The following is a 14,236-nucleotide window of genomic DNA, read 5'->3' as shown; positions in this document are numbered from 1 at the left end:
CAACAAAATGGCAAATGAAATTTAATGTGGATAAGTGTAAAGTAATGCACATCAGGAAAAATAACCCCAACTATACGTACAGTATGATGGGGGCTAATTTGGCTACAACAAATCAGGAAAGAGATCTTGGAGTTATCGTGGGCAGTTCTCTGAAAACTTCCACACAGTGTGCAGTGGCGGTCAAAAAGGCAAATAGGATGCTAGGAATTATTAGGAAAGGGATAGAAAATAAGACCCAGAATATCTTACTGTCCCTGTATAAAACTATGGTACGCCCACATCTTGAATACTGTATACATATGTGGTTTCCTCACCTCAAAAAAGATATTTTGGCCTTGGAAAGGGTTCAGAAAAGGGCAACTAAAATGATTAGGGGTTTGGAACGGGTCCCATATGAGGAGAGGTTAAAGCGACTGGGACTTTTCAGTTTAGAAAAGAGGAGACTGAGGGGGGATATGATAGAGGTATATCAAATCATGAGTGGTGTGGAGAGGGCTCATAAAGAAAAGTTATTTATTAGTTCCCTAAATAGAAGAACTAGAGGACACCAAATGAAATTAATAGGTAGCAGGTTTAAAACGAATAAAATAAAGTTCTTCTTCACACAGTGTGTAGTCAACCTGTGGAACTCCTTGCCAGAGGAGGCTGTGAAGGCTAGGACTATAATAGAGTTTAAAGAGAAGCTAGATAATTTCATGGAGGTTAGGTCCATAAAAGGCTATTAGCCAGGGGATAAAATGTCATTGGCCTCTGTTTGTCAGAGGCTGGAGAGGGATGGTAGGAGACAAATCGCTTGATCATTGTCTTCGGCCCACCTTCTCTGGGGCACCTGGTGCTGGCCACTGTTGGTAGACAGGATACTGGGCTAGATGGACCTTTGGTCTGACCCAGTACGGCCGTTCTTATGTTCATGTGTTCATGTGTTGACTACCCTGCTGCTCCTGGGATGGGGCTGCTGCCTGCCTCGCAGCCCCTCCCCGGAACAGCTGAGCAGCCACTGTGTGGCTCTGCTGAGGAGGTGGGCAGGTCTAAAATTCTTGGTGCACACCCACACAGGTGTACACCTTAGAGGGAACACTGATGGCCACTCAGGAGAGATTCAGATGTTGCCCACCTGATTAGCAGAGGGCCTAGATCCAGCAGCATGTGTCTCTAGTGGTGGTGCACATCTGCAAATGCCTTGGTGCACAACAAAATTTACTCCACCATGGATGGAAAACATAAGAGAGAACACTGGTCCACACCTGCATTCAGAGTTTTGTAGGGGTCTGCAAATGAAAAATAGTTTAAAAGCCACTGGCTTACAGAGCATACTTATAAAGTTTGTGGACAATACTAAGCTGGGAGACATTGCATTTGCAAAAACTGGAGAAATGGTCTGAAATAAATAGGAAGAAATTTAATAAGGACAAATGCAAAGTACTGCACTTAGGAAGGAATAATCAACTGCACAGATACAAAATGGAAAATTACCTAGGAAGGAGTACTGCAGAAAAGGTTATAGTGGATCACAAACTAAACATGAGTCAACCACGTAATACAAATTGCAAAAAGAGTAAACATTATATTGGGATGTATTAGCACAAGTATTGTATGCAAGATGAGAACTAATTCTTCCAATCTACTCAGCACTGATAAGGCCTGTGTCTGGGAATCACACTTCAGGGAAGATGTGGGCAAATTGAAGAAAGTCCAAAGGAGGTCAAGAAAAAGTATTAACATTCTATAAAACATGACCTACAAGGAGATATTTTAAAAATTGGATTTGTTTAGTCTAGAGAAAAAAGACTAAAGGGGGAGGGATGATAACAGTCTTCAGATACATGAAAAGTATCTGATCTATCAGATACACAAAAGATACATAAAAGGGATGGTGATAAATTAGTCTCATCATATATATAGTAGCCCAATGTTTGTGTGTGTGTGTAACGGTGAAATGCTGTCTGTTCCCTCTGGGGGGCACTGTTGCCTGAAATGCTTGCTGTTCCCTCTGGGCAGCCCATGCTGCATGGGGAGTGTGGGGCCCAAACAGCCGCTTCCTCCCCCGCGGCGGCCCAGCTGAGCAGCGCAGAAGTCAGCCACAGCGGGAGGCGAAGGGGGGGCGGGGTGGTGACGTGTGGCGTGACAGTGGCTCCAGGCCCCGCCCCCTGGCTGTGACCGTCACTTCCCCGCCCCCCTTTGCCTCCCGCGTGGCGCTCGGCTGACTTCTGCGCTGCTCAACCAGGCTGCTGCATGGGAGCAAGTGGCGCAAGCGACCGTTTGGGCTCCGCGCTCCCCATGCAGCATGGTCCACCAAGTGAGAGGCAGGAGGGGAAGGAGAAGAGAAAGAGAGAGACAGAGAGAGAGGCAGTAGGAGGAGGAGAGAAGACCAACGAGGAGGAGAGACCTGAAAATCCCATCTTATGATGGGCTAATTGGCTAGTTGTCCAATAAGGCCAGGTCAAGAAGCAATGGCCTTAAATTGTGTCAAAGAAGATTTAGGTTAGACATAAAGAAGAACATCCTTACTTTAAGCACTGGAGCAAATTACAGTGTAGAATCTCTCTTAGTGAAGGTCTGAGCTGGTCTATAAGAACATAAGACTGGCCATACTGGGTCAGACCAAAGGTCCAACTAGCCCAGTAGCCTGTCTGCTGACAGTGGCCAGCACCAGGTGCCCCGGAGGGGGTGGACCAAAGACAATGATCAAGCTATTTGTCTCTTGCCATCCTTCTCTAGCCTCTGACAAAGAGAGGCCAGGGACACCATTTCTATCCCCTGGCTAATAGCCTTTTATGGACCTAACCTCCATGAAACTAGATAGCTTTTCTTTAAACTCTGTTATAGTCCTAGCCTTCACAGCCTTCTCTGGCAAGGAGTTCCACAGGTTGACTACACACTGTGTGAAGAACTTTCTTTTATTAGTTTTATACCTGCTACCCATTAACAAAAGAATTAGAGGACACCAAATGAAGTTATGGGAACTAATAAATAACTTTTCTTTATTCACCCTCTCCACACCACTCATGATTTTATATACCTCTATCATATCCCCCCTCAGTCTCTTCTTTTCTAAACTGAAAAGTCCCAGTCGCTTTAACCTCTCTTCATATGGGACCCATTCCAAACCCCTAATCATTTTAGTTTCCCTTTTCTGAACCCTTTCTAAGGCCAAAATATCTTTGAGGTGAGGAGACCACATCTGTACACAGTATTCAAGAAGTGGGCGTACCATAGTTTTATACAGGGGCAGTAAGATACTCTGTGTCTTATTTTCTATCCCTTTCTTAATAATTCCTAACATCCTATTTGCCTTTTTGACCGGCACTGCACACTGTGTGGAACTTTTCAGAGAGCTAGCCACGATAACTCCAAGATCTCTTTCCTGATTTGTTGTAGCCAAATTAGCCCCCATCATACTGTACGTATTGTTGAGGTTATTTTTTCCAACGTGCATTACTTTACACTTATCCACATTAAATTTCATTTGCCATTTTGTTGCCCAATCACTCAGTTTGGTGAGATCTTTTTGAAGTTCCTCACAGTTTGCTCCTGTCTTGACTATCTTAAACAGTTTAGTATCATCCACAAACTTTACCACCTCACTGTTTACCCCTTTCTCCAGATCATTTATGAATAAGTTAAACTATATATATATATATATATAAATAAAATACTTTAGTCCCCTACACTGAGACAGGACTATACTAAATGTCTTACTGAAGTCCCATCCATTCCTATGTTTCATGAATCTATGAATGTGTTTGGGGTGGAGGAGGTGAACATCATAAAAGCTTGTCATCACGACTGTCAAGGGATCACTCGCCCCATGCCTCCTAGGGGGCTGTCTATATGGCAGTCACAGGATTGAAGGCCCACAGCCAAGTCTCTAGCTTCCCCCCGGTCTGGAGGGGTCAGTATGGCCCAGCGGCCAAGTCTCTAGCTTCCCCCCAGTCTGGGGGGGGTCAATATGGCCCAGTGGCCAAGTCTCTAATGCCCCTTGTCAAGGGGCATAAGGGTGTAGTGAGGTAGCGGGGCCCAAGCCCTCCCTCTCCACCAAGCCCCAGTCCAGGGCCCTATCAATGACTGGCAGTTCCCACCACTGGCTCAGCAGGGAGTTCCCCCCCCCCCCCGAAATGCACCGAGTCTGCCAGGTCTCCTCCCATTCCCCACCCTGGACTGATTCCTATCCCACTCCTCTGGCTGGCATAGTCCCCACCTGTGTGGACAAATACCGCTACAGCATCCGGCATGGGGTCTGGTGCAGCAGCAGCTCATGCAGCAATGGCAACAGTTGGTGCAGAGGTAGCAGCAGCTGCAGTGCCAGGCTACAGTCAGGTTGCAGCTGGTGTGGTGACTAGAGCTCTAGCAGCAAGGACAGCTGCTCCCATGCTCCAGCAGGAGCTCCTTCACCTCCAGATGTCAGCCCCAACTGAGCTACTCCTTCGGCCTTTATACTGGGCCTGAAGGCGGAGCATGCCCAGCAGGGGAGGAGCCTTCTCAGTCCAACAGGCCTGAATAGCCTCCCCTTAGCTAGTGTGGGGCGAGTACACCCCATCACAATAACGCATAGTGTTGTTCCTCACATTGCAATACCTTCTCTAAGGTCCCATGAATCGTATGTTTTCCTTCCTGTTCTAGGAACTTTTTTCTTTTCCGCTCATCTGACTATCTCCTTAACCCCTCTTCAGATGCCTTCAGGTTCCCATTTCCCACCACATTATTTTTAATCTTGTCTTCAATATTAAAGTCCAACATAACTGCACCAGTCTACATCCCCAAACCTCAATGCTCTGTTTTCCCACTTCTGCAATTGTCTTTGTGATGTTTTCTGTGAAATCCTCAGTGTGTAAAATGCCTTCCCAGTTCTGCTCATTTAAGTTACTGCACTCTTTTCATTTAAATCCCTCCTAAATATTCATTTTCCATGTTGCCCATAAGAAAATTTTCACCCAATATGAATAAGAAGAAATTCTAGTGATTGCTTTTGGGTTTCATAGAGCATTCTAGCTACACTGACTCTGTCTTGCTTAGACTGCAAGCTCTTTGGAGTGGAGATTGTATTTTGTGTTTTGTACAGTGCCAAATACATTGTTAATGCTTCAAATAAATAATAATACTACTAATAAATAATTAGAATGAATAATAATGAGAAGTTCTGGGACTATGCCATCCCCTCTAACTCCAACAAATCAATAACATGAAAAACAATGAGTTGTAATACAGGAGCACTACCTAAAACAGGCAGCTTTAATTAGCCAAGCTTCACCTTTTCAGCTATCGCCAATGGACATGCCAAATTACAGGAGTAATTGAGCTACAACCTCATATGCATATGTGAAGAAGAATACAGGTGTATGAGTAAGACACTAGAGCAAAGGGTCAGGAGAGGCTAACAGTGAGGGTCCTCCATTTTTATTTAGAATGACTCTCCAACTCACTCTGAAGTGGGCAAGTCATGACTTTTTTTTGTCCTCTAGACAAGCAAGCTGTAAAGCAAGCCACACTAGGTCCTTGCAGCTGCTGTAGCTAAGGATAGGTTGACATAAGGTATGCAATTTGAGTTACATTAGTAGCGTAACTCAAACTGACATCGCTTAGATCCACTTACTGTGGGATGCACACAGTGGGAAGTTGACAGAAAAAACACGCGTGTTGACTCCTCTTACTCATCTCATTCTGCTAAAGTACCAGAATCAACAAGAGAGCGACTCGTAGTTGAATGGGTCTTTCCCAGCAGTGACAGTAACTTAAAATTTCTTACAGGTAATGTCTTTTTACAACCCAGGTCTCTGGCAGCTCTTTAAATAGCTCCCTGCTGGCTTTTCCTGCATTTCAGGCAGCTCTTGCCAGAGCTGCACACTCTGGGCGCACCCACTTATTTTCACCTCTGGTCTTTACTAGACTCACTGGATCATTCGCTCTAGCATCAGTCCACTCCGTAGTGGAGTCTAGCCCTCTGTTTGAGCTTTAATGTGGAAATTAATAGCTTCCTACACTCATCCACCCAAACTGGTGCTTTGTTCCTATTCTGGCTCCACTTTCATTGGTAGCAGATTTGTCTGTAATATTATAAACACAAAGCCAGAAATGTCTTATTAAGATTTTTAAACTGAGCAGGACAGCAGAGAGATTCAGATGAACTAAGTCTTAATAATCTGGAAGGGGATTCTCTCACTCAGTTTTAAAATTTCCTCCCTTTTGTGATGACAAATATTGTTGTGTATTTCCATGACACGTTTAGAATCTTACTCCAATTTTTGCTTTGAATCTTCCTCTTTTGGATGGTTACAACAGCTTGAATGATGCATCCTTCTAGAGATGCAAACAAATGACACATATATCAGCCATAGACAGAGCTACAGTAACTGCATTTGCTTCAGACATTGGATTGTCATTAAATGGCCAAAAGTCTGTTCTGTCCATCCTGTCCTGGTATATATTTATCAACACATATGAGCTAAGGATTAAGGGAACACAAGAGAAAGAAATAGAGTGCCACTAATGAATACCTAGTCTGGTTCACATAATATAGCTCCTTCTGCAATGATCCTTGCAACAGAAGGAAGAGGCTCCCTGTCCCTCAGAGAGGCCCTATATTGCCCCTCTTATAGCGATTTCCTTTGGGTGCAGGTCTCAATTGTATATGTTCTTGGGCCTTCCTTCAGCTTTTGAAGAAGTGGTTTCATGGTATAAGGTTTGTGGTCACTGACGTGCACCCTTAACAGAGCCACCTGCAGCACTCAGTTTCACTCAGTTGGGGACATCAGGCTCCAGTCAGACAGGGGAGTCTCCGGCACCAGCAACTATGAGACCACACCAACCCTGCACCAGCAGCAGCCCTCTTCAGTTGCTTGGTAAGGACACACAACACAAAGCCTCCTTCAGTTCTCCTTACTTTTTCTGATTCCTTTCTCCTTTTTTATCACTTCTGCATCCCCACTCTCTCCCTTCATCTGTACCCTCCCTCCCTCTTCTCTTCTCTTCTCTTCTCTTCTCTTCTCTTCTCTTCTCTTCTCTTCTCTTCTCTTCTCTTCTCTTCTCTTCTCTTTCCCCTTCTACTGCTTTTTCACTCATTCTCTCCCTCATACCTCATTTGGCTACCCTCTCATTCTCATCTCTTCCTTTCTTCTCTTTCTTGCACATTATTCACTCACCCTCTCTTCTCCACCTTTACAATTTCCTCTCCCCCTTCCCCATCCTCTTTAGGCTTTTGCTCTCAATGTACCCAAATCCATATCGTGTACCAGTAAAGAGAGTTCAAACTTAAGGATTAAGTAGTTGTTTTACAGTGTAAAGAATGCTAATGCTGACTTATTGTGATTGTTTTAAGCAATATAGGGGCAATTTCTTAGCTGAACCTCATATGGAATGGCATGCCAGAGTAAGACCTATTGCATTTGAGGGTTACTTGATATTGTTTCAGGGTAAATTATATAGTTTTGCTTTTTTGTTCTAGGATGGAAGAACACGTGTTAAAATGTAGCAACTTCTGCCTGATTCATTGCGATTGCAGAGTTTTTAGTTTGTAAAAACTTGGTTTTCCATTTTAAAAATCTGTTCCCAAATGTTTTAACTGTTAGGAGAAATGGAGACCACATTTATTGAATGCAAGATGCCTCAAAATTACTTTTCTTTGACTTTAAGTTTTCCTTGCTGTAAGTGAACTTGAGCCCGTTTTACCAAATTCAGGACAGCAAATCATGAGACAGGGTTTTCTGGCTCTGTCACAGCTTGGCTGTATGACTGGGAAAGTCACTTAATGATTTTGTTTCCCTGTGTGTAAAAAGTTGATAATAAAACTTACCTCTTTCCAGAGCTGTTATGAGGTATAATTCATCTATGTTTGTAAGCCTATTTGGTATCTCACAAGAGAAGATGCATTAAAAATGAAAAAGTTTATTTTATGATTTCTTGCTGCAAATGACTAATGAAATGGATAGTAAGCAAAACCTGATAGGGTTAGATTTTGATGCCTTTTCTTCAAGAAAAGCAAAGGATCTAAACAGTAATCTTTGTGGGAATCAAAGTTAGTATAGCATCCAATTCAGGGATTTATTGATCTTATACAGTGCATTATAAACTACATAGTGTTAATATTAATTAGTATTATCTATATTACTATAGTCCCTGCAGACCTCCACAGGGATCAGGACCCCATTGACTTAGGTGCTGTATAAACAGATAGAAACAAGACAGCCACAGGGTGAGAGAATGGGAGTATTATTATCTTTATTGAGCACAATGGGTAATTGTATAGGTATGTGATTTGGCAGTTGACAAGTCCAGCAGGATTTTCACCAGGGATTGTTGTTTCCATACATATAAAAATGTGGTTGTTTTTAAAGTCATTTTTAGAGCAGGAATTATGACTTTAGTGATTGATAGTAAGATTCCTAAAAATGAAGTAGCCATTTCCCAAGGCTTTATAAAGATTCTTCGCTATTTCTCAGAAGTTTGAACTGAAACAAATAAATTAGCAGGTCCAGGTCTAACAGACTTTATCCAGTTGATGTGACAGTGCCTACATAAAACTTCATTTAACCAGCAAAGAAAAGTTAAGTTAAAATTATAGTGAGAGACTCTCTAAAACTAAGATTATTAGGAAACTATAATGTTAAGACTCACTCTATCTTTTCTTCATATATTTGCAATTGCAGAAATCTCAGCACAAAGAGAATCATAGAGCACTAGGACTGGACTGGACCTTGAGAGGTCATCGAGTCCAGTCCCCTGCCCTGATGGCAGGACCAAGCACCATCTAGATCAGGGTTGGACAAGCATGGTGGATGGGCTGCAAGAGTGGCCTTCCTACATCTCAGTGGGCTATAGCACCCAGCAGCCCAGTGGGCTTCCACCTGTTGGTCTGTGATCCCCAGCTATCCTCCCTCTCCAAGCACCTCTCGCATATCAGGGCTCCAGAGTTTTGCACTTACCTGCTCTTTCCTCCTCCCTCCCAGCATTTTGGGGCCTGTGAATCACCTGATTCATGCTCTGTCCTCACTTTTCCCCCTCCCTCCCAGAGCTGGAAAGCCGCAAATCACCTATTCATGACATTCCAGCTCTGGAAGGGAGGGAAGGAGAGAGGGAGAGGCATGGAGACAGAGCAGCTCCTATGAAAGTTCTGTGAGGGAGGGGAAAAGAGCAGAAAATGTGGGGCTTTAGTGCCCTGGAGCATGAGAGGCACATGGGGGAGCAGGCAAGGGGGTCCACAGACAGAGGCCCGGTGGCCTGATAAAACCCGTGGGCCGCAAGCTGCCTACTACTGATCTAGATCATCCCTGATATGTTTTTAGAGTGTCCTATATGTTATTTGCTGCAATAACCAGGCAGCAAGAATTTGAAAAGGAATCCTGGGTGCATTATACACCAGAACTTGTTTGTTTTGTGACAATTAAAAATCTCCTTGCCTTTCTGCTTTTCTTTTCATCCTAACCGGACTTGATGCATGTGGTTAAAGGTAATTTTATCCTGAGTGAAATTAGCTTTATTTGCACAAATGCAGGCAAGTGAAGCTCAGAGAGGTGGGGGAATGGGGCTGTTGTGCAGCTGCCCTCCCCACCTTTATGCTGCAGTTTATGGGATAGAATCAGTGCCTTCTGTGTCACTTGTGGATATGCATAATTACTGAACCTGAAACTGTTTCATACAGCCTATGTGGGGCTGGCACCAAAGGTGAAAGGAAGCAGGTGAGCCCAGGTGCGCAGCTCTGGCAAGAACTGGTTGCGCTGCAACAAAAGCCCACAGGGAACTACTAAAGAGCTGTATGGATTGCAAAAGACAGCACCTGTAAGAAATTTTAAGTTATTTTCACCACTGACTGGCACTGAAATCTCTCTGCAACTACTATGGGTGCAGAGACCCCATGTGGCTTAATTATGAGGACTATGTGATGCAGAGCAATTTGTGTGGGTTTGACTCACCAGAGTTAATTTCCCTCTTGGGACAGTTTTGTTTCATTTTTATTTGCTACATTAACTTTTCATGGCAGCTTTTCATGGGGCTGCCTGAAGTTTCAGGACAAATTAGATTAATCAAGTGATGAGTTACTGATTTAGGTCTCAATCTTTCAATGACGTTAATGGACATTTTGTGTGAGTAATAACTGCAAGTTCAGGGCCTAAAAGCTCCAGAAGAGACAGCAGTTTCTGTGATTACCCAAAAGCTGAAAGACAGTAACAATGACATACATATCATGAAGTCTATGGAGAACAAAACTGAAGTGTGTAACATTCCTTTGGGGGAGTACCAGAGAAGTCTTGAGACTGGAGATTTCATTTCTGTTTTTTTAAGCACGTAGCAGAGTGACTTGGACCTAGTTTTCTGTCAGTCTCATTGTAACACAAAGATTATCTTTTTATAAAACAACAGATAAACATTCCAGAACATGTTCAGACACAGATCCATGCCACTGCCAAAAATGGTAAATCAGTGAGGCAGAATCATGTTTTATCTTGACTACATTCTCTCTCCTGAAGCATGTTAAACCTTTAGGCAATCCAAGTAATTTCTTTGTACAAGACTAGCACATGCTCTGCTTACCTGGTGAAGCACAGTGGGATCTTTGTCATATATTGCCAAATCTTTTGTGGTAAAAAAATGTAAGAAATATTATTTCAGAGCTGAATATCCATGAAGGTAAAGAGGATTATTTGGATTTTTGCAACTGAATAAAATGGAGCTTGGTCTATCCATGATGTATTTCTTTTGATAATGGACCATAGCATTTTCATTTGCTTTTTCTGATTATTTGAGAAATCACCAGATTTGCTCAACTTTCAAGCAGATAAACATTTAGAAGACAGCTAAGGGATATACCTAGCTACCATAGAATGCCTCCTATTCCTGACCACTGGCATCCATTCTGGGTCTGTGCTCATCAATAGTGGAGACCTTGATAAGGGAAATTGCAGGTTCCCTGCACCGCTGCACTGAGTAGACTTTCTACTACTAAAGAGAGATGTTATATTCCAGGACTGAATCAGGGCACAGAATTAATAAACTGTCCTAGTCTACTCTTATTTAAGATATTGGAGAGGGTCTAGCGGAGGGCAGCCAAAATGACTAGGGGGCTGGAGCACATGACCTACGAGGAGAAGATGAGGGATTTGGGCTCATTTCGTCTGCAGAAAAGACGAGTGAGGGGGATTTGATAACAGCCTTCAATTTCCTGAAGAGAGGTTCCAAAGAGGATGGAGAGAGGCTGTTCTCAGTAGTGAGAGATGGCAGAACAAGGAGCAATGGTCTTAAGTTACAGTGGGGGAGGTCTAGGTTGGATATTAGGGAAAACTATTTCACTAGGAGGGTGGTGAAGCACTGGAATGGGTTACATAGAGAGGTGGTGGAATCTCCATCCCTAAAGGTTTTTAAGTACCGGCTTGACAAAGCCCTGCCTGGGATGATTTAGTTGGGGTTAGTCCTGCTTTGGTCAGGGGGTTGGATTTGATGACCTCCTGAGATCTCTTCCAGCCCTATGATTCTATGATCTTTCAAAATATAACTTTCAAAATAGCTCAGCATAAAATAGCAATAACAATATCATTTAGACCCTTTCATTCCATTCCTGTTGACTTTGCTGCCATTTTGCTCTGCCGAGTTGAAGCAACCAGTAACTAAGAAAACTCAAACACCTCATAGAAATGTTTACTGAAAAATCCAGGAACTTGAGAGTAGCACTAACATCAGAGATAATTAAATGGGAGAGCCTGATTGTGGGAAAGATTTTCCAGACCAACAACAAAAAAAAAGGAACAGCTGTAGAGGGTAACAAAGAAAACTAACACAACCAATTGCAGATTCACAAGATGGCAATGTAAGAGATCAAGAACTTTTATAATAATTCAGAGGAAAGCGGGACTCGGCAAAACTAGGTCACAGCCAAGAACATCTAGAACTTGAATTTCTGAGTGAGCAGGGAAGACTCCATTTTTGATTTCTCAGCTCTTGGCATATACTCCCACAAAGATGCTATAGAAATCAAAATATAAGCACAGTGCAACGTAATGAATTAGTGACTGTCTCTGCAACTGTTAAATCTAACAGGACCATTATGCTTGAAGGATAACATCTTTTTTCCGACAAACTTCATGTAAGCCAAAAGGTTAGAAAAGACAGGATAGCTATTGTGTGGATGCTTCCACCCTGTCCAGGTCCAACTAGGATATAGAAGGAGTATCTGATGCCATTTCCAGGGTACATTCTTGGAAACCACAGTGCTTAAAAAAGCAAACAGAAAAGACTTGGATGTATTGCAAAGTAGAACAATAATTACACTTCCTTTTACAGTATCGGTTTAATTGTATAAGTAAGGTTTTCTTGATGTGTGAGATATAAAGATGTTTTGGACGAGTCCTTATTGGCTTATACTGTGCTCCTTTATGGTGTAAACATATTTAATTTTACACTCATAAAATTATTTTATAACTACTATTGCTTTACAATTTTCTGGTTCATTAGTGTAATGACATGATGTATTAGGTTAGCATTATTTTACTTCTTTTTATGCATTTTAGTGTTGTTCTTAATTTGCTGTTAGGCTTCTTCCCCCATCTCCAACAAACAGAAGACAAGAAAACTAGCTGTAATGGAAATTATTATTTTAATTCAAAAGGGAAATGTATACAGTACTAGGATGACAAAGAGTATCATTTCTTCAGCAGCTGTCAGTGACATATATTCTTGTGTTTTCATTTCTCTATTTCATGGAACCTTTTCTCTTTGGTGGCAAGTTATAATGGCTCAGACCCCGCAGCCCTTCCTCATGTGACTATATCATATGTTAGCAGCTCCATTAACATCAGTAGAGCTATTCTTGTAAAAGAACTGAACCCTGAGTGTGTAAACATTAAGGATATTTTTATATCCTTTTAATAAACAATGTAAAAAATTCTCATAAGGTAAAGCTAGTAGATTTGTAACAAATTATTTGGTATTAAACTGAATACATTGCATGGTCCTCATGGAACAGACACATGCTCAGTTCCCATAAGCAAATCACTGTATATAGCCAAGAACACTAATGGTCCAAAGTCACATGATGATTGGCTAGTTTGCCTTTTCAAATGATGTCTGCCACAGCCATTTACCAGCTCCCTACTCACACACATAGGTAATACCCTATGTCCCTGAATCAAGGTGTAATAAGGGACTGGTTTATATGGAGAATCAAAATAAGAAATGCTGTGAGGATAGAAGATGAACAGAAGCAGTTATGGGGATATGGACAGTGAGGGTCTGAAGAAGAAATAGTCACTGTTAAACCCTTCCACAAAATGCCAAATTACTATTTCTTGTTTGCAGTGTTGTAGCTGTGTTGGTTCCAGAGGATAGCAGAGATAAGTAGTTATTGGACTAACTTTTGTTAATGAATGAGACAAACTTTTGAGCTATTTCAGCACTGGTCGGTGGCGCTTTCTGCCGCTCTTACCCTACTTTCCAAGCAGGGAACTATCCAGCAGTCCAAATAAATGTTTATAAATTAAAATTAATTGAAAACAGCTGTCAGGTCACAGAGTGCTGCTGACTGTAGCAGGGCTTCATGTGGGCATAGAGGTCTACTGCACAGAACTCACTGCAGTATTGGGCCCAATATGTTCCCATTGTAGCCAAAATAAATTTTGTCATTTAGTTCAATAGGAGCATGATATTCACCCAACTCTCACAAGCAAAATAACAGTATGGTAGCTTGAGAAATGTACCTGATAATATTTAAGATGCAGAATCACAGAGACTGAAAGATAATTAGCTTAATAAGATGAAAGATAGATGAAGGTTTGGGTAAAAAGAACCTCAGATTGGAAATATGGTGAACATTTTTTATCTGTGAGCATAATTAATCATTGGAACAATTGACCAAGGGTCATGGTGGATTGTCTGTCTCTGGCAATTTTTAAAACCAGATTGAATGTTTTGTTAAAAGATCTGCTCCAAGAATTACTGTGGGGAAGTTTGATGGCCTGTATTATGCAGGATGTCAGATTAGATGAGCACAATGCTCCCTTCTGGCCTTGAAATCTATGTATTTGTCCAAGAATTCTGAAAGAATTTAAGAAAAAAAAGGGTCCAAGCTGATCAAAATGCATACATTCTCTCATGAAAAGCAGCTACTTGTTACCAGAGCTATGGCAACTCCTATGTACCTGGAGATATTAGAAAGAGAAGCCAAAAATCATGAAAACCTATACAAAATAATTCAAAACATATATTCATTCAGTGGCAAAAAGAAACCTGCTGAAACAGGAATAGGCATGACAAACAG

The 14,236-nt window shown here is 42.0% G+C and overlaps 1 protein-coding gene across 2 annotated transcripts in view; it reads left to right on the top strand.

Moving 5' to 3' along the window:
* The window catches only part of FLT3 (fms related receptor tyrosine kinase 3), a 97,048-nt gene that overhangs the window by 9,532 nt on the left and 73,280 nt on the right, over positions 1-14,236 (top strand). The window contains exon 1 of one of the 2 annotated variants that reach the window (XM_075919215.2): positions 6,697-6,836. The exons of the other annotated variant lie outside the window; for it this stretch is intronic. Within the exon in view, the coding sequence (XP_075775330.2) occupies positions 6,788-6,836 (49 nt within the window). The 5' untranslated portion in view covers positions 6,697-6,787. Of the gene's footprint in view, positions 1-6,696; positions 6,837-14,236 lie in introns of those variants that run through there. 2 annotated transcript variants of the gene reach the window in all.

Source organism: Pelodiscus sinensis, chromosome 1 (assembly GCF_052426305.1).
Source record: "Pelodiscus sinensis isolate ZL-2025 chromosome 1, ASM5242630v1, whole genome shotgun sequence".
Classification (NCBI taxonomy): domain Eukaryota; kingdom Metazoa; phylum Chordata; order Testudines; family Trionychidae; genus Pelodiscus; species Pelodiscus sinensis.
Note: the sequence above shows the minus strand (reverse complement) of the source record. Positions and strands in the feature narration are given on the sequence as shown.